At 36.1% G+C, this 20,092-nt stretch overlaps 1 protein-coding gene and 1 non-coding gene across 5 annotated transcripts in view; one reads left to right on the top strand and one right to left on the bottom strand.

Annotated features, from left to right (window-relative positions):
- Positions 1–19,153, bottom strand: part of KNL1 (kinetochore scaffold 1) — a 58,469-nt gene extending 39,316 nt beyond the window's left edge. The window contains exons 1-9 of one of the 4 annotated variants that reach the window (XM_037161800.2): positions 19,048–19,153; positions 18,556–18,599; positions 13,004–13,056; positions 12,165–12,204; positions 10,598–10,657; positions 8,894–8,955; positions 2,161–2,213; positions 1,683–1,716; positions 1,104–1,141 (exon numbers count right to left, since the gene is read on the bottom strand). In XM_037161800.2, coding sequence (XP_037017695.2) covers positions 1,104–1,141; positions 1,683–1,716; positions 2,161–2,213; positions 8,894–8,955; positions 10,598–10,657; positions 12,165–12,204; positions 13,004–13,038 — 322 coding nt within the window. In that variant the 5' untranslated portion in view covers positions 13,039–13,056; positions 18,556–18,599; positions 19,048–19,153. Of the gene's footprint in view, positions 1–1,103; positions 1,142–1,682; positions 1,717–2,160; positions 2,214–8,893; positions 8,956–10,597; positions 10,658–12,164; positions 12,205–13,003; positions 13,057–13,548; positions 13,582–18,018; positions 18,091–18,555; positions 18,600–19,047 lie in introns of those variants that run through there. The other 3 variants (XM_037161799.2, XM_037161801.2, XM_053666316.1) reach the window with 3 other exon arrangements.
- Positions 19,154–19,509: 356 nt separating this feature from the next.
- Positions 19,510–19,591, top strand: TRNAS-GCU (transfer RNA serine (anticodon GCU)). Its single transcript has one exon. It is a non-coding gene; the product is annotated as a tRNA-Ser (tRNA).
- The last annotated feature ends 501 nt before the right edge of the window (positions 19,592–20,092 follow it).

Genomic DNA, 20,092 nt, shown 5'->3' with positions numbered 1-20,092 from the left:
AAACAGTAGCTTACTGCCACAGCTGATTTACAGTCCAGTGAAAGTTCTTCTCTCATGGACTGTAACAGTTTGTGGACTGGTTGCTCTGTTCTTTGTTTGTTGTGTTTTGTTTTATCTTCACATGAGGACATTTTTAAATTGCTTTCAGAGAGAGAATAAGGGAGAGAGAGAGAGAAACATCAATGTGAAAGAAACATTGATCAGTTGTCTCCCTGCATATACCCAGACCTGGGATCATTGACTCTTGGCCAGGGGAACAAACCTGCAATCTCTCACGTGCCCTGAAAAGGAATCAAACTCACAACCCTTCAGTTATGGGACGATGCTCCAACCAAATGAGCCACACAAGTGAGGGCAGACTGGTTACTCTGAATAGCACTGAAATTAAGCTGAGTAAAAAATGACAAGACTGCTAGGCAAATTGTAGTAGGAAAAGCACTATTAGGTATAGGAAATAGCATTTTCAATGAATACAGGCAGAAAAAAGTTCACATGGGGAACTTCAAATAATTCTTCATGGGCTAGAGGAAAGGACATCTATAAATAAAAGAAAATAAGGTTGGAGAAGATGGCAAGCCAAATCCTTTCTAAGTCTATACTGAGGAGTATGGGTTTTATCCTGGAAGCAAAAGAGTATCATTAAGTAATTTTAAGCCAGAAGGTATTATTATCTGATTGAGAAATACATAAAATAGATTAGAAAGATAAGAAACAAAATACAATAGCCCAAGAAAGAATAATAGGAACTTAAATTAAAACAATGGCAAGAAGGCATGTAGAAAAATAAAAGATTTGCAAGATATTCAGAAGACAGGACAGAGAGTGGGGCCAAATAGGTATAGGGAATGAAGCAAAATTTTTAAAAATTTAAAAAAATGGCTCAATGCATGATTTGAGTAAATAAATGAGTGGGAGTCTAAGATAGAGAAAACGAGAAGAGCAGATTTGAAAGAAATAAATATGTGAAATTTAAAATTGAAAATTTTGTGTAAATCACACAGCTCTCTTCACACTTTCTTTTTCATGCTACTTTTAGCTATTATTTATCAAGGTATCTGGATAAAAAGAAAGGTATGTAATAAAAGTATTTTGATCATACTCACCAATAATCTCACAGTAATTATCTTCTGAATTATTATTCCTAAAATTTAAAAAGTGTTTTAAAAAACTGTACCTCAAACAGTTAACAAGAATCACAACACTGAATAATAATGTCAATTACCTTCTACAATTTATTCCCACTAGCAATAAGTGATTAGCAATAATAGATTGAATGAAAAATTATATCTCAATCAATCTGGTCTTAAGTTTTAAAGATAAGTATCTTTTCATTTGTTCAAGAGCTACTGGCATTTACTTTCTTATGTATTAACATTATAAAAATAAATTTCATTTAAAAAATCTCTAGATTAATATTTCTTCCTTTACACTAGCTTATATATTTAAAGGATTTAAAAATGAAAGAGTGTTTCATCACTGTTAAAATAAGCTTACAAATACACATACTTATCAGATATAAGTCTATTAAATTTGCAAAAAAAAAAGTGTTTCTTTAATCCTAAATATTCCTCAAAAGGGACACAAAACTAAAAAACAAAAAGGATATTAATTTAAAAATCCCTTTATGTACTGGGACTAAACAACTTTTAAAATATAATTTGAATCATATTTTCTTTACTTACTGCATAAACAGAACATTTTCTCTTGCTTCTGTTTCTAAAAATGAAATAAAATTGAAAAATTTTCAAGGATAAACTGATAAAGCATTAGAACAATTGCATAAGGACATTAACACCAATTTAAAAAACTGTCCCCCCATGCCTCAAGTTATACTGTTTTATCAATAAAATAAACAATGTTATATCAATTATCGGGTTAGATACCCACAGTAAATTTTTTAAAAGATTTTATTTATTCATTGTTAGAAAGAGGGGGAGGGAGGGAGAAAGAGAGGGAGAGACATATCAATATATGGTTGTCTGGTGTGCCCCCTACTGGGGACCCAACCGACAAGCCAGGCATGTGCCCTGACTGAGAATTGAACCGGCAACCCTTTGGTTCGCAGCCCACATTTCAATCCACTGAGCTATACCAGCCAGGGCTATCCATAGTAAAATTTCATAAAATGCAGAATTAGCAGAGATTGCATTATTATATTACCTGCAATTTCTGACTTTCTCACTATTTTCGTATGAGATTCTGCTTGGAATACCCTAAAAAAGAAAATAAAGATTAATGAATATCTGCAATTTTTAATTAGAACACTATGGTATTATGTTTTTCTAAAATATATTTTATTAATTATGCTATTACAGTTGTCCCATTTCCCCCCCCTTTATTCCCCTCTGCCCTGCACATCCCCCCACACCTGCATTCCCCACTTTAGTTCATGTTCATGGGTCATACATATAAGTTCTTTGGCTTCTACATTTCCTATACTATTCTTAACCTCCCCTGTCTATTTTCTACCTACCGTTTATGCTACTTATTCTCTGTATCTTTTCCCCCTCCCAATTATAACTCTCCATGTGATCTCCATTTCTGTGATTCTGTTCCTGTTCTAGTTGTTTGCTTAGTTTTTGTTTTAGGTTCAGTTGTTAATAACTGTGAGTTTGTTGTCATTTTACTGTTCATATTTTTTATCACCTTCCTTTTCTTAGACAAGTCCCTTTAACATTTCATATAATAAGGGTTTGGTGATGATGAATTCCTTTAACTTTACATTGTCTGGGAAGCACTTTATCTGCCTTTTCATTCTAAATGAGAGCTTTGCTGGATAGAGCAATCTTGGATGTAAGTCCTTGCCTTTCATGACTTGGAATACTTCTTTCCAGCCTCTTCTTGCCTGCAAGGTTTCCTTTGAGAAATCAACTGAAAGTCTGATGAACACTATTTTGTAGGTGACTGTCTCCTTATCTCTTGCTGCTTCTAGAATTATCTCCTTCATTTTAATCTTGGGTAATGTAATTATGATGTGCCTTGGTGTGTTCCTCCTTGGGTTCAACTTCTTTGGGACTCTCTGAGCTTCCTGGAAGTCTATTTCCAGGAAGAGAACTTTCTCTTTCATTATTTGTTCAAATAAGTTTAAATTTCTTGGTCTTCCTCTTCTCCTTCTGGTACCCCTACGATTCAGATGTTGGAATGTTTAAACATGTCCTGGCGGTTCCTAAGCTTCTCCTCATTTTTTTGAATTCTTGTTTTCTTTATTCTGTTCTGGTTGGATGTTTCTTTCTTCCTTCTGGTCTGCATCATTGATTTGAGTCCCAGTTTCCTTCCTGTCACTATTTGTTCCCTGTACATTTTCCTTTATTTCACTTACCACAGCCTTCATTTCTCCTCTAATTTGCAACCAAATTCCACCAATTCTGTGAGCATCCTGATTATCAATGCTTTAAACTATGCATCTGACAGATTGGTTATCTCTTTGTCACTTAGTTATATTTTTTCTGGAGCTTTGATCTGTTTTCATTTAGGCATTTTTTTTTTTTTTTTTTGTCTCAGTGCACCTGTTTCCCAGATGGGCAGGTTTGTTCTAGGACCCTGTGGGTCTCTCAGCAAACTCTCCTGTGAGGCTGGGAGTTTCTTCCACTGCCACCTTAATCCTCTTAGGTATTTTCAGTCAGAGGCCTTGAGGTTCTATTTCCCTGCACTGGAACCCTGGGTTGCTGATCTATCTCACTCCCCAGTTGTTCTTCTCAGTTTATCTGCATGTGAATGTGGGACTGTCCCGTCCGCAATTTGCTGCCTCACCGTGTCTACCAGCTGCCACCTTGCTGAGAGTTTTCTCCACCTGACTGCCTGTCTCCGCCCCTCCTACTGGTCTAGATGAATATTTCTTCTTTAACTCCTTGACTGTCAGACTTCCACACAGTTTGATTTTCTGTCAGTTCTGGTTGTTTTTGTTTTTAAATTTGTTACGTCCTTCTTTTGGTTGTGGGAGGAGGCACAGTGTATCTACCTATGCATCCATCTTGGCCAAAAGTCCAGATATCTAATTTATGTTGTTTTTACATCAACATAATAAAGGCCATATGTGACAAACCCACAGCTAACATCATACTCAACAGGGAAGAACTAAAAGCATTTCTCTTAATATCAGGAACAAGACAGGGATGTTCACTTTCACCAATCTTAGTAAACACAGTATTGGAAGTCCTAGCCATAGCAATAAGACAAGAAGAAATAAAGGCATCCAAATTGTAAAAAAGAAGTAAAACTGTCATTATATGCAGATGACATGTCACTGTATATAGAGATCCCTAAAGAGTCCACCAAAAAACTCCTAGAACTAACAAATTCAGTAAAGTAGGAAGATACAAAATAAATACCCCAAATCAGTTGCACTTTCATACACCAATACATAACAAACTATCAGAAAGGAAAACTAAGGCCCTGGCTGGTGTAGCTCAGTGGATTGAGCACAGGCCTGCGAATCAAAGGATCGCGGTTTGATTCCCAGTCAGGGCATATACCTGGGTTGCAGGCTGGTTCCCTGCAGGCCAGTTCCCAGCAGGGGATGCACAAAAGGCAACCATACATTGATGTTTCTCTCCCTCTCTCCTTCCCTTCCCCTTTAAAGATAAATAAATAAAATCTTAAAAAAAAAAAAAAAAAAGAAAGGAAAACTAAGAAAACAATCCTATTTACAATTGTGTAAAAAAATAAATAATACTTAGGAATACAGTAATATATCTAGGAATAAATTTAACCAAGGAGGCAATAAAAAATTATAAAACACTGAAGAAAGAAATTGAAGAAGATAGATATAAATAAATGGAAGCATATATCTTCCTCACAGATAAAAAAATTAACATTGTGAAAATGTTCATACATCTATAGATCAAAGCCATCTACAGATTCAAAGCAATTCCTATAGAAATAACAATGGCATATTTAATAGAACTAGATAAAATAATCTAAAATTTTATAAGAAACTACAAAAGACCCCCAAATAGAAAAATCTTGAGAAAAAAAAGACTATAATTAAAGGAATCACGCTACCTGATATCAAACTACAATATACAAGGCCACAGCAGTAAATAAAACAAAACAATGGTACCGACATAAAAAGACATATAGATAAATGGAACAGGACAGCCCAGAAATAAACACACACCTATATGGTCAACTAATATTTGACAAAGGAGGCAAGAACATACAATAGAGTAAAGAAAGTCTATCCAATAAGTGGTATTGAGAAAATTGGATGGATATGTGCAAAAATGAAACTAAACCACCTTCTTACACCATATATGAGAATAAAGTCGAAACAGATTAAAGTCTTAAATGCAAGACTCAAAACCATAAAACTCCTAGAAGAAAACATAAGCCATAAAATCTCGGTCATTTCTTAGTAATACTTTTTTTCTGATATATCTCCTCCAGCAAGGGAAACAAAAGAAAAAATAAATGGGACTGCATCAAACTAGAAAGTTTTGGCACAGCAAAGGAAATAACAAAATAAAAGACAACCCACAGAACGGAAGAACATATTTGTCAATGATACATCTGATAAGGAGCTAATTTCCAAAATTTATAAAAAAATCATACAACTGAACACAAAACAAACAATCCAACTAAACAATGAGCAGAGGACTGGAACATACACTTCTCCAAAGAGGACATACAGATTGCCAATAGACTTAAAAAGATGTTCAACATCACTAATCATCAGAGAAAGGCAAATTAAAACCACAATGAGATAACACCTCACACGAGTCAAAATGGCTATCATCAATAAATCCACACAAAACAAGTGCTGGTGAGAATATAGAGAAAAGGGAACCCTTGTGCACTGTTGATGGGAATGCAGATTAGTGCAGCCACTGTGGCTAGCAGTATAGAGGATCCTTAAAAGATTAAAAATGGGGCTGCCCTATGACCCAGGAATTCTACTTCTGTATATATATCTGAAGAAACCCAAGTACATCATCTCTATAGTGCATTGTGTGCCCACCACCCAAAATTTAGTCTCCTTCCATCACCATATATTTGACCCCTTTTACCCTCTTCAACCTCCCCCGACCCTGATTCTTTTTCAATTGCTCTATTTCAGTAATTTTCAACCTTTTTCATCTCACAGCACATAAACTAATTACTAAAATTCTGTGGCACACCAAAAACAAGAAAAACTAGGTATAATTTTGATTAATTTATAAAAATAATAGTAATTTAATTACTTATCCTTTTTGCTCCAAAATTACTTAAAAAAAAAAAAAAAGATTTTATTTATTTATTCTTAGACAGAGGGAAAGGGAGGGAGAAAGAGAAGGAGACAAACATCAATGTGTGGTTGCCTCTGGTGTGTCCCATATGGGGGACCCAGCCTGCAACCCAGGCATGTGCCCTGACTAGGAATCGAACCAGCGACCCTTTGATTCACAGGCTGGTGCTCAGTCCACTGAGCCACACCAGCTGGGGCCAAAATTACTTTTTAAAAAATCATGTGCCTATTCTTGTATATAAGGCTTTCTGGTACCAAAAATTAATCAACCAGAAGCAACCTTATTATGTGGTAGAACCAGTAAGATGCAACTCCATTATATGACTTACATATTTATGGTTCAAGACAGCATTTACACCAACAGCTAGCGTTGTGTTGGCTGTTGTCATTTTTTTTTTATTTGACAGTCTAATGGAAAAGAGGTCAGTGGCCTGACTAATCAGGTATTGCATGTTTTAAAAGTTCTTGTGGCACACTGGTTAAAAATCACTGACCTATTTTAACAAAGAACAACTTTTTGAAATACTACTTATACACAGTTTATTACTCAATTTCATACCTTATGACCATGTAATAACTCTATGAGATATGTAAGGACTATTATTCCTATCCTAAGAAAGGAGAAAATTAATACTCTGATAAGTTAAATGACTTTGAATTAGGGGTTATTTAGTGATAAGCCAAAAATTGTTCCAAGTTCTTTTGGGTTTTGAATCTGAAATTTGTTTTATTATATATAATTTTTATCCTCGCCCAAAGATATGCCTTTTTATTGATTTTAAAGAGAGCAGAAAAGAGAAGGAGGGAGGGAGGGAGAGAGAGAGAAAAAGAGAGAGAGAGAATGAGAGAGAGACAGAGAAACATGGATGTGAGAGAAAAACATTAAAACATTAATCAGTTGCCTAATTACCTTCTGTAGGTGCCCTGCCCAGGAAATGAACCCACAACCTAGGTACATGCCTTAAATGGATATGGAACCCGCAACCTTCTGGTATAGCTCCAACCATTTAGCCACCTAGCTAGGTTTGAAATTCCTTTTAATATCCCACAGCCATTAAAAAAAATAAATACAGTAAATAGATTATTTATAAGGAAAGGAAAGGGTGAAATATGTTTAATAGCACTTGGGCAAGGTAATCAGAAGTAGTAGAAAAAGCAGTCGACTAGAAATCAGAGGACCTACATTATCATTACCAGGTACTGACCTGCCTGTATCACTACCTACACTACCTTGGGAAAGTCGTATCACCTCCCAGGTTTTAATATTCTCACTTCAAAAATGGAGAGTTTTAGACAATATCCTCTTGCCAAGGTTTCTTTTAATTAACATTCTATCATCCAAAATGAAAATCTGAGTAGAAATGTTGATTTTTCTTATATAACTAACTGTATTTTATGGACAGATAAGAAAGGAATCCTATCCCAAACACCTCTTCCTGTCCCATAAGTTCCCTGCTGACTTCTGAAAACATGTCTTTAATTAACCAAACTCATTATAAGACAAGCAGAAGAAACAGAATAAGCCAAGTAAGCATTAATAACAGAACAAATCTGAAAAACAAAAGAAGTACTGTAATCAATCAGATGGGCCTAAAAAAATGCATCTAATTTCATAAATAATACAGGTACCAGAGGAAAAAGAAAATACCAATAATGTAAAAGACATAAAAGAAGACATAATAATATAATGATTAAGAATACTTGATGTGAAGTGGTCCAAAGTCTGAGCCCTACTCCTTAATAAGTATGGGAACCTGGGCAAGTTACTCAAGCTAAGTATCAGTTTCCTTACCCATAAAATAAGATACGACTGTTAGAATAAAATGAGTAGTAAATGCATATAGCAGTATAGTGCCTATCACATAGTTGATATTAATAAATATTTATAAATCAAAAGTTGACATATACAAGAAATCCGCCTTTAATTATTTGAGACAGGTGATCTTTCTATACATATATATTTTTTTAAAGATTTTATTTATTTTTCAGAGAGCGGGGAAGGGAGGGAGAAAGAGAGGGAGAGAATCATCAATGTGTATTTGCCTCTAGCACGCCCCCAACCGGGGACCTGGCCCGCAGCCCAGGCACGTGCCCTGACTGGGAATTGAATCAGTGACCCTTTGGTTTGCAGGCTGGCACTCAATCCACTGAGCCACACCAGCTAGGGCAGGTTTCATTTCATATGTTTTTAGTATCATATTTATAGCAATAAAATTTAACATAATAGAAAAAAGATATCTTCTACCTGTTTATTATTTATATAGAGAAATATGTTGATTTCCATGTTAATTTTATATCCTACTACTTATTTACTATAGAGGTATATCAATTCATATTCTTGGATTTTCATAACATACAATTTGCAAAAAGTAATAACAGATTTACCCTCATTATTGTAATTTTTATAACTCTGATTTCTTTCTCTAGTTTATTTTTGTTCGTTAGCACCTCTAATAACGATGTTAAGTAACAGTGGTAAGACTTAGTTGTTTTAGAGGGAATGCTTTCAATGTTTTTCTTTTACGCATAATGCTAAATAACAATCTTTAAAATAACAACTCTTTAATTCTTATCTAATAGAAATGGGTTATCTGAGTCAGCACCGACATTTAGTATAACACACAAAAAAGCTTTACCTGTCACTTTAAATTATTTCTTCTTTCAACTTACTTTATAGTATCTGCAAAGCTGACTCGACGAGAGCTTTTCTTATTTCTCAAAGCATTAGGTTCCTAAGGGCAAAAAATATATGGTATAATTTTTTTAAATTTTTAAAAAAATTGTATTGATTATGCCATTACATTTGTTCTATTTCGCCCCCCGTTCCCCTCCACCCTGCACACCCCTCCCCCACCATTCCCCCCCCTTTAGTTCATGAACTCGTGTCTCAAGTTCTTTAGATTCTATATTTCCTCTACTATTCTTACCCTCCCTCCTATCTATTTTCTATCTACTGTCTATGCTACTTATTTTCTGTACCTTCTCCCCCCTTCTCCTTCTCCCACTCCCTTGTTGCTAACCCTCCACATGAAAACACTAATTCGAAAGAATACATGCACCGTTATGTTCACTGCAGCATTATTTACAATGGCTAAGATATGGAAGCAGCACAAAAGCCCATGACAGATGAGTGGATAAAAAAAGCTATGGTACATATATGCAATGGAATATTACTCAGCCATAAGAAAGAATGAAATTTTACCATTTGTGACAGCATGGATAGTCCTAGCCCAATTTTACTTATTGTGCTAAGTAAAATAAGTCAGTCAAAGTATGATTTCACTTATATGTGGAATCTATAGAACAAAATAGACAAATAAAATAGAAACAGACTCATAGATACAGAGAACAAACTGACAGTTTCCAGAGTGGATGGGGGTAGAGGGACTGGCTGAAAAAGAAGAAGGGATTAAGAAGTACAAATTGATAGTTACAAAACAGTCACAGGATGTAAAATACAGCAAGGGAATATAGTCAATAATATTGTAACAACTATCTTTGGTGCCAGGTAAGCAATGAAAATATCGGGAGGAGCACTTTGTGAAGTTTATGATTATCTGCTCACCATGCTCTACACCTGAAACTAACTCAAAATAATATTGAACATAAACTATTATTAAAAAAAAAGAAAAAGTGAAAGTAAAATACCATAAGAAACACAGATGAGAAAGACCAAAGTAGAATGAGCACTCAGAATTGTATGTTCTCTAAAATGCTGCATTAATAAACAGAATGTACTAAAAGCCATTATGCAATGAGTACAATAATTTAAAAAATACATGGTAAAGTTCCTGCCCTCAGGGATCTCTCAATTTAGAACAACGTACATTAGTAGACAATTACAATAGAAGGTTTAGGGATAATTTTTCTGAGATAAGTGATTCCAAAGCTGAATCTTAAAAGACAAACAGGAATTACCAAATAAAGAGGGCTACAGATTTATGATAAAATATGATAAAATATTAATTGTACAAACTAGGTGAGGACTATATGAGCTTTCACTGTAAAATTCTTTCAACTGAAAAGTATGTTTGAAAAAATTTTGGAAGAAAAGAAAAGAATGGAGGACTAGCCATTTAGTCAGAGGAAATATATGCAAATACTTGCAGGTTTGACAGTTCATGTCTTGTTTGGGTAACTGTAAGCAATTCCAAATGGTGAGATACATATGTGGGAGTGGCAAAAAAGGAGGATGCAAAGTAAATGGGGGTTAAAAATTATGGGTTCCAGCTTATTCAAGTTGTTGGGATTTTAATGTGAAGGCCACTGGATGCTTACTTGTTCATATTTAATTGAGAATCATTTATGATGCTCTCTTAATATTGTTAACCGATGAAAACAATCATCTGTGAAACATTTGCATTAGAAACTTACCTGAACTATTTCATTCCCATCTCTGATATCCCGAAGAGGACTCCGTGGAGGTTTCAAAATCTAGAAGTATGAGATTTATCAAAGAAAATATGGGATATCTATTAATAATCAGTTTATTTCAAGTTATACCATGAGTAGAAAGGTAGAGATGCTAAAATTCCTGTAAAAACCTCTCAAGTTTCTCAAATTCGTAGTGTACAGCGCTATCCTTTGTGGCTCGTTTAAATAATTTTTATTTATTCCCTTCTCCCTCCCTGCCCACCTTCCCCAATTATTTTGTCACCTCTGATCCCACGTGGTCTGAATGAAGCTCCATCCCAACCTAGGGCTACATTCCCAATATGTAGCCCTGGTCTAGAACAATCTGCACATGATAGTCCCTCAGCAACAGTGATTGGTTCAGGAATGAGAACTTGACTCAAATTGAGATAATCAAGTCAAATGATTCAATCCTGAGTTGTTTTTAAAAAATATTTATTTTTTTAGAGAGAGGGGAAGGAGGAAGAGAGGGAGAGAAACATCATTGTTAGAAGCACTGACCCACTGCTTCTCTTCTGTATCTCACTGGAACCTGCAACCCAGGCAAGTATCCTGACCAGGGATGGAACTAGCAACCTTTCACTTTGCTGGACAATGCCCTACCAACTGAGCCATATTGGTCAGGGCTATTTTTTTGTTTATTTGATTGTTGAGAAAACAGATACTATTTTTCATGTAGGACTTGAACTTGGAAGTTGGAAAAGCTAGATATACCGTAGTAACCAAAGAGCCTGTCTAGTAATGGAGATTACCCAGAGAAAGTAGAAAGCAGTCAGAGTAGAAAAAGTGAAAAGAAATCCTACTACTGATGATATTGTTGGAACCCGTGGTAAGTTGTACCTAAAGTCATTCTTATATTTGCAAAAATAAAAATAAATAAAATAAAGTCATTCCTATCTTTGGTTTTTAAATTTCACAACCAATAAATTTTGTCCTCAAATCAGTTTCAGTTGAAATGTTTTCTGTCTTGCTACAGCTTTGTACACCAGTATGTGTATGTATATATTTTCATTTTTTAAAATCCTCACTTGAGGATATATTTATTGATTTTAGAGAGACAGGAATGGAGAGGGAGGGAGGGGCACTGGGAGAGAGAGAGAGACATAGTGATGTGAAAGAGAAACTTCTAATGTTGCCTCCTGGGATGCCCAGCCCTGACCCTGGATGAACCAGCAACCTAGGTATGTGCCCTGACCAGGGAGCAACTTACAATCTTTTGGTGTATGGGAAGACACTCCAACCAACTGACCCACCAGGCCAGGGCTAAATATATTTTTAAACAACTTTATTGATGTATGATATATATAGCATAAAATTCATAAAATTAACAACAAATTAATAAATATTGATAATAAAATACACATTTAAAGATATTTATAGAATTGTGTAACCAGGTTAAATATTTGAGTCATTATCCAAGGAGCAATAGAAGTCAGTGGGGGTGGGATGATGATGCCACAGTCAAAATTACTGTTGTATATAGTCATTCAAAAAACATTAACAATTAACTTAAATAACTGTTTCTTACTGAGGAATGTCGTCTTCTAACAGGTCTCTCTATATGGTCACTGAAAGAGGAAAAAAAATTACTTATACACTAAAAAAGGACAATTTTCAAAAGCCCACAGCATCCTTTACATGCTTTTAAGTGACTATCACTTTCACTTAACACCACTTTTATTCAGCAAAATTTATAACACTTTAAATTCAATATTTAGAAAGTTAGTATTTTAAAATACAAATTGTTTACTATAATACCATCTCTTAAAACACAATCACTACAACATAATTTAAAATATTTACAGAAGTAAAATTATAAGATAAATGGGCTATAAAACAAAAGGCTCTACCTCTGGTTTTACTACTGTGTGATTATTAGGTCAGGTTTTGAAAATTTAAATGCCTGTGGAGGCTACATACATACTTTTAGTAAGTGCAAGAAAAATAGGTGGAGTGGAGACTACAATGGAAAGCTCAAAATCTAATTGTTATACGAACTCTTGAGACTTTGAGATTTGGCAACTAGTTCAAAAATTAAAAATCATGGCTTAGGAAAATAATTATGTCTCTGATTATAACCAGGCCACCAGTCTGTAATGCCAATTTTAGACAAATCATTTCATTTCCTTGTGCCTCAATTTTCTCATCCTTAAATTGAAGAGATGAGACCTGGTCTCTAAAGTCTCTCTTAGCTTTGAATCTAGATGAGCTTATATAAAGATATGGCAAGGAAAACCTATTGATAACTTTTGAAATCTTTCAGGGTAAAAGAAGGAAATGTTACAAAGTCAATAGGTCTTACTAGTTGAAGAAGTATCTTTTCTCTGATAAAGTTAAACATGTTTTTGAGGTATTGCATGAACTTACTTTTTGTCATTAGTCTCTGAAGACATCGCATCCATTTTTGAAGATAACCTTTTCTGTAACAAACACAATAACAGAAAGTTGAGAAAGCAGGAAGAAAAAGTACAATCCATGAAGAGATTAAGAGCAGAATTTTGACTTCAGTATTATTTTCAGAGGGAATACCAAAAAAAAAAAAAAAAAGGAAGGAAAGCTATACTATGGGGCTAAAAAACAAGAAATTTTGAGGAGTTCAAACTACGTACTCTGATACGGTCAATATTCCTGGAAAATTCTCATGTTTAAGATAAAATCAGTGATTAACAATGAATGGGATGATATGAGCTTTAGTGGTTAAAACAAAAATTTGCCCTAGTTTTATGGATTACATAATAAGTGAATCCCAAAATGAAGTCAATTAGGTATCAAAACAGTGGATTTGCATAATATGCATACTTATCTTACCAAAACTCAACTATAAGTACTCAGCAAAAATATTTTGTTTATTTTCAGAAACAAAAATAACATTTTAGCCCTGGCTTGTGTGGCTCAGTGGACTGAGCACCCACCTGCAAACCAGAGGGTCACCGGTTCAATTCCCAGTCAGGGCACGTGCCTGGGTTGCTAGTCAAGTCGGGCCCTCAGTGGGGGGCGCATGAGAGACAACTGCACACTGATGTTTCTTTCCCTCTTTCTCCCTTCTTTCCCCTCTAAAATTTAAAAAAATAATAACATTTTAAATAGTGCAGCTGGTTACACTTACAATTCCATTCAATGAGTGTTTGTCTTGGAGAAAGTGTAAAACAAAAGGTAAAACCTCAGTTGGTCTTAGTTCCTACCTACCCATTACTATACAAGATTTTTACTTTAGGCATTAACTTTTGAACCTCACCCTGGGTAAGAAAAACTTCCATTTCAAAAAAAAAAAAAAAAACTAGAGATTTGACTCAACGATATTAGCATTTCTACCACAACACTAAATTAATACCATTTACTCAAACTGTTAAAATCAATATTCTTCTTTTTAGCAATAAGTAAAAACACCATTTAAAAGATATCTTATTTTACATGCTTTCATCATATATAAAAAACAAATTAGGAAATAATTATTTTTATTTTATTTAATTTTTAGACAGAGGGGAAGGGAGGGAGAACGAGGGAGAGAAACATCAATGTGCAGTTGCCTACTGGGGACCTGGCCCACAACCCAGGCATGTGCCCTGACTGGGAATTGAACTGGTGACCTTTTGGTTCACAGGCCTGTGCTCAATCCACTGAGCCACAAGAGCCAGGGCTAGGCAATAAATGATTTTTCATAATGAAACTGAAGCTCAAGCTGAAACAAAAGTCTGATGGACATCTAAAGAAAGAAAGAAAGAAACAAAAAGATGATGGACATCTTCTAGGATTTGATCTCTAACCCTATCCTTTTGTCCTCCGTCACTCTCAGTCTCTCACTGTTTTCACTTATCTCCTGTTCACAGGTAACACCCACATCTACTTAAAGCAATATTTTAAAATGTCTGTCCATAGTGTAAGAAGTTGATTTTACAAGATTGGTTTTTTAAAATATCTTCAATTTCCTCCTTCCTAAAAGCAGCCACTTTACTACGTTAAGCTAATTATTTTGTATATTAAAAAAGCTCTTTCCTTGCCACCACCTCCATCTAACATACACATTCACTCTACCCACCACACCCAGATAAATACAGTACAAGAAAAAAATACACATCAATTTCACTGCCATAAATATAAAAATCCTAAATAGCAAAAAGGAGCCAGCAATTTGTAAAAAGGATATATATCATGACCATGTTTATTTTATTCCAAAAATGCAAAATTGGCTTAACATTAGAAAATTGTACAATTAATCATACTAACAGATAAAAATGGAAAAATCATATGATCACCTCAACAGATGAGAAAAAAAGCTTGATGAACTTTAACACCATTTTATGCTTAAAACAAAAGAAAAACTTAGCAAATAGAAATAGAAAGTTAATTCCTTAATCTAACAAACAATATCTATTTAAAAAAACAACAGCAACAATTGACTTAATGGTAAAACGTGGAAAACTTTCCCTTTGAGATCAAACAAGTATGACAGCTATTTACACTTGTCCAAACCATTATCAAGTCTTAGTATTCAATTTCCATTACACATGGTCTGTCCAGAAAAAGTCTAGCCATTGTTAATATAACGAGAATGGTTTGTACAACATTGATGTAAACTGGCAGCCAAGGAGAGTGGACTGGAGTTCATGTGCACATACATGAACAATGACAACTTCACTGTACTAGTTAGTGGTGGCAGCAGACGCTGTTGAGTGAGCATGTGTACTGTGTGGTCTCACATTCAAAATGACGGAGCAAACGGCAACAAAACTACATCAAATTTTGTGTTAAGTTTATACATTCCTCCACAGAAACTATTCAGATGATTCAGAAGGCCACACCTATGGACAACCAGTGATTGGCAGCTTCATCATGACAACATACCTGCTCATGTATCATGTCTCAATCAGAGCTTTTGGTGAAACATCAAATCACGCAGGGGACTCAGCCCCCTCTACAGCCCAGATTTGGTGCCCTGTGACTTCTGGCTTTTCCCAAAACTAAAATCACCTTTGAAAGGGAAGAGATTTCAGACCATGGATGAGATTCAAGAAAATATGACAGGGCAGCTGAAAGTGACTGGGAGAGCTGTGTGAAGTCCCTAGGTGCCTACTTCAAAAGGGACTGAGACATCATTGTCCCATGCACAATGCTTCTTGTATCTTCTTCAATAAATGTCTCTATTTTTCATATTACATGGCTGAATACCTTCTGGACAGACCTCGTATACCCCAAATCCATTCACTTCTATCTCTAGTACCATCACCATAGTTCAAGCTACCATTATCTCTCATGTACAATATTGCAATATCCACCTTACTGGTGTACCTGCTTTCACTCTTATCCCCTCTACTCCCAGGTCCTTTTCCCACACACTAGGGAGTTATCTTCTTAAACATAAATCACATTTTAGATATTCTTCTACTTAAAACACTTCAATAGCTTCCCATTGTACTGAGATAAACTCTTCACCAGGACCTAACAAAGCTCTACAAGATCCTGTCCCTGTTTGTCTCTCAGACTTCACACTGCATCTCTTACCCTTGTCTTCCTCACTCACTATGCAAGCCACACTAGCATTTCTATTCTTGCACACACAAAGTTCTTTCCTGCGTCATTGAATTTATATCTGAATTTATATTTTCTTGGCAAAAAAAGCACTCTTTGTCTCCTTTGTAACATTATCATTCTGTAATTTAAAAGTATGATTTGTAAATTAATTATTCCTGTTATCTCCCCAGACTACTCTTGTCCCAGCAGTAAACTATGAGAATAGGGCTGGTGTCTCTTATGTTTACTGTTACAGTCTGAGAACCTAGCACAGTACTCATTTGCTGAATAAGTAATTAAGAAACAATGTTTTTAATTGTTGTTTAAGTACAGTTTTCTGCCTTTCCTCCCCCACCCCTCCCCACCAAAACAATTCTTTAAAGTTATCTTTGTGATCACTGTTGTGAACAATTTTTCTTCTTTTGGTAACATTTTCAAATTCAGTGATATTCAAATTCACAAATAATGATATTAAATACTATCAAATCAGAACCACCTGAACATTTTTACTGTTTGAAATCCTCATCAAGCAGCATTCCTGACTAACCTACAAGACTAGCTGGCACTTAATTAAGTGATAAAATTAAAAAATTATTAAAGTCTTCTTTTCAAAATGTTTTATATATTACATAACTGTAAGTTCCAACTTTAACAGAAATAGGAGAGCCCAGATCCCCATGTTAAGCCTCATTTATAAATGCTGTTATGGTTGAACTCTTGATCATTGCCACATTGGTTGATATTGATTGGTTCTGAAACTGCACCTGGAAACCAGGGATACTATAGCATATTCACAGAGGTCTCCTGAGATATTTTAAATGTTTGTGAGAAACAGCAGTTCTCAACATTGGTCAGGCACTGTATTAACTACTTGTTCAAAATAGCATCCATTTGCATTACATTAGTTTTGACAACAGATTATTGCAAAGCTGGGTCTTTGGCAGATGCTGCAATATAAAGCAGTTCTTTTAAGTAATATAGCACAAAATGAACATCCAATCTGATTCGAAGACTTGAGAAGTTGTGCAGTGTTCAACAGGCACAGATATCCAGTTAGTATATAATTGTGATTATTAAGAATAAAATTAAAATCTTTTCCTTCAATAGATGCATATTATTTTTTAAATGGCTACTATGTGGTTAAGGCATAAATTCATTTCAACTTAGTAACAACTTCTAAAGTTGTTTTGACCTAACTAAATAGATTCCTTAGTTATTTCTTTTAGCCTAAGGATACCACGAACCAAGACAGTTTGGGAACTACTAGTGGACTAGACTACTAGTCCAGAGGTCTGCAAACTATGGCTACTGGACTAAATGAGTCCTTAAAAGTGAGTTATTTACATTCTAAATGGGTGGCAGAAAATAAAACACAACAACAAATAAAGAAGAATATATGACAGAGACCACGCCAGTGACCATGCAGCCTGAAATATTTACATAATGGCTCTTTTTACACTACCAATAAAAGAGTTAATATGTTCCACAGTATCCACTGATATATGCTCTAGACTGGTGCTGTCCTATACAGTATCTATTTAAGCTTAAATTAATTGTAATAAAATTCCATTTTTCAGTCGCCATAGCCCCATTTCAGGTGCTTAATAGTCCCATGTGACTGATGAGTACTGAGCTAAACAGTATAGATATAAAACATTACCACTGTCACTGGAAGTTTTCTAGGACAGCTGTCCTGTCAGTATTCAGAGTTTTTAACACAGTTCATTTATCATCAAACACATCATTATTACCACTCCAAACATTTTTACTCACTTTTAATCTCTTTGACATCTTATAAACATTTCCAGCCATCACATAATCAAGAATTATAGTTCTTTGAACACAACCTTCAATTAGCAAAATCTTACATTTACCTCTGTAAATCATTCTTCCCTTCAAGTTACACTTCAAATGCCACTTTCTCAAGGAAGCCTCCTGCAGTCTCCATTGTTAGAGGTCTCAAATGAGGTCTTCCTTCTTTGTGCTCCCACACAGCTTTAAAATGTCTTACAATCCTTTAAATCGTCTTGTATTATAGTAATTTGGGTACATTACCTCCCTTTCTGGGCTGTAAACACTTTTAGATCAGGGACTCTGAGTCATCTGGTCCTAGCAGTAGCATAAGACAGCAATGAACCCAATAAATATCTGAGGAATTCGACCGACCCAATTCAAGGGAAGTGACGACTTTCATCTTAATACCTAAAGCAAGCTCTGCTTAGTCTTCTTTGACATCCCTATCTTTAAAATTCGAATCAGCAATTTTTTAAGAGCTTTTTTCTTAAACTCTAGTATTGGGATAAACAGTAAGGAAAGGGGCTTTAACTCTGAGGTAATAATGAACAGAGGAAGATTTATAAAAACTCGTTTGTAGCGTACTAATACTGGCTTATTTCCTAGTGTTACTTTACCTGCAAAACCCCGAGTCTGTTCAGTGCTGCTAGCACTCCCAACACTGTAAAGAAACCACGACAAGCCGAGAGTTTAAAATCACTTATTGCTGTCACTTCATTTATATCTAAGAAAAGATTGAGTCAGAAATACAAACAGCCGAGAGCTCCCAGGGAAGAGCTGCAGGGGTGCAAGGAAGAATCCGGGGAAGCGGACACAAGACAGCAGGGCGCCGCGGACCGGGTGGCCGAGGGAGGCGCGGATGCACCAGCCGAGCCGGCCCAGGGGGCCCAGGTGTTGAAGGAAGTGCTCGGTAGGAGGGAAGGCGGCACAAAGTGCAAACCAGACCCAGGTGAGGAAAGGAAGGAGCCTCGCTCTGAGCCCAGAGCTTTCCTGGGCCGCCTGGCTGACGGAGCGTCCCTCACCTTCCACCACGACGTTTCAGAGCACTCAGACTAAACCTAAAGCACCCCCACCCCCGGAGCCCAGAACGAAAGGATCATTTTCTTTACCAGCCGTAGCTTCCTCCTCTGACTTGTTTGGGGGGGTCTGCCGTCCTCAAAGAGGTAGCAGACCACCGCCTATCCCCGTCACCTCACAGCGCCCAGACTGCCTCCGTGCAGTATTCAAATCTAACCGCCTAGATGACGCGCAAGCGCAAAGACGCTCTAAGCGTCGGCTCCTCCCCTTAGACGCCAGAGGGATCCCGTTCGGAAGACTCCTTTAATCCAGCTTCCTTTCCAGCCTGTATGCCAATTTATATCCTTCAATTTTCTCATTTTCTACCGAATTTTCTTTTGTTTTACCCACTGAGATCCCCCATACCATGGGAGCAGCCATTTTCTTTGGATTACTTGCTGTGAAAAAAGAGCATTAGCGTTTTGCTTCCGTACAAAATGGCAGCCGCCATACTATTGCGTCACATCCTTCCTGGTATTACTCCCTATAGCTACCAAGGAGAGCTAGACTTCTGGGACGAGGTGGCCGAGTGGTTAAGGCGATGGACTGCTAATCCATTGTGCTCTGCACGCGTGGGTTCGAATCCCATCCTCGTCGACGTTAAGTTTTGCTTCAGATTTCAACAGATCAATAAGTTTATTTGCGGAAACGAAATAATTTAATAGCCTTCAGTTGTGGGTTACTGGTCGCTGATCTCTTATACCACTAGTCTCAGGCCTGAGATATTTAAAAGACGGTTTGGGGAGCGTTCGGACCTCACAGATAAGGAAAAGGGAAGGAATGCCAACGGTGCATCTAAAAATGCAGAGCCACTGATCAATTTGGATGTAAATGATCCTGATTTTAACGCTGGTGTAGTGGTTTTCACTAACCATCTTCAGACCGAGCGTCGTGAGCGCCTAATATTGGATGCAGTTGCTAAAGCAAATCAAACAAAAGAGGGGTTGCCTGTTGCTTTAGAAAAGCATATCCTTTGTTTTGACACAGGAGATGCGGTTTTTAATGAACTGCTGAAATTCTGCGATTGCTGCATTGACAAAAAAATGAATGAAGCCATAGCACCTGTCCAGGCAATTATCGCCGATCCAAAGACCACAG

Source organism: Artibeus jamaicensis, unplaced genomic scaffold (genome assembly GCF_021234435.1).
Source record: "Artibeus jamaicensis isolate MK-2021 breed Jamaican fruit bat unplaced genomic scaffold, CSHL_Jam_final contig_1132, whole genome shotgun sequence".
NCBI lineage: Eukaryota > Metazoa > Chordata > Mammalia > Chiroptera > Phyllostomidae > Artibeus > Artibeus jamaicensis.
Note: the sequence above shows the minus strand (reverse complement) of the source record. Positions and strands in the feature narration are given on the sequence as shown.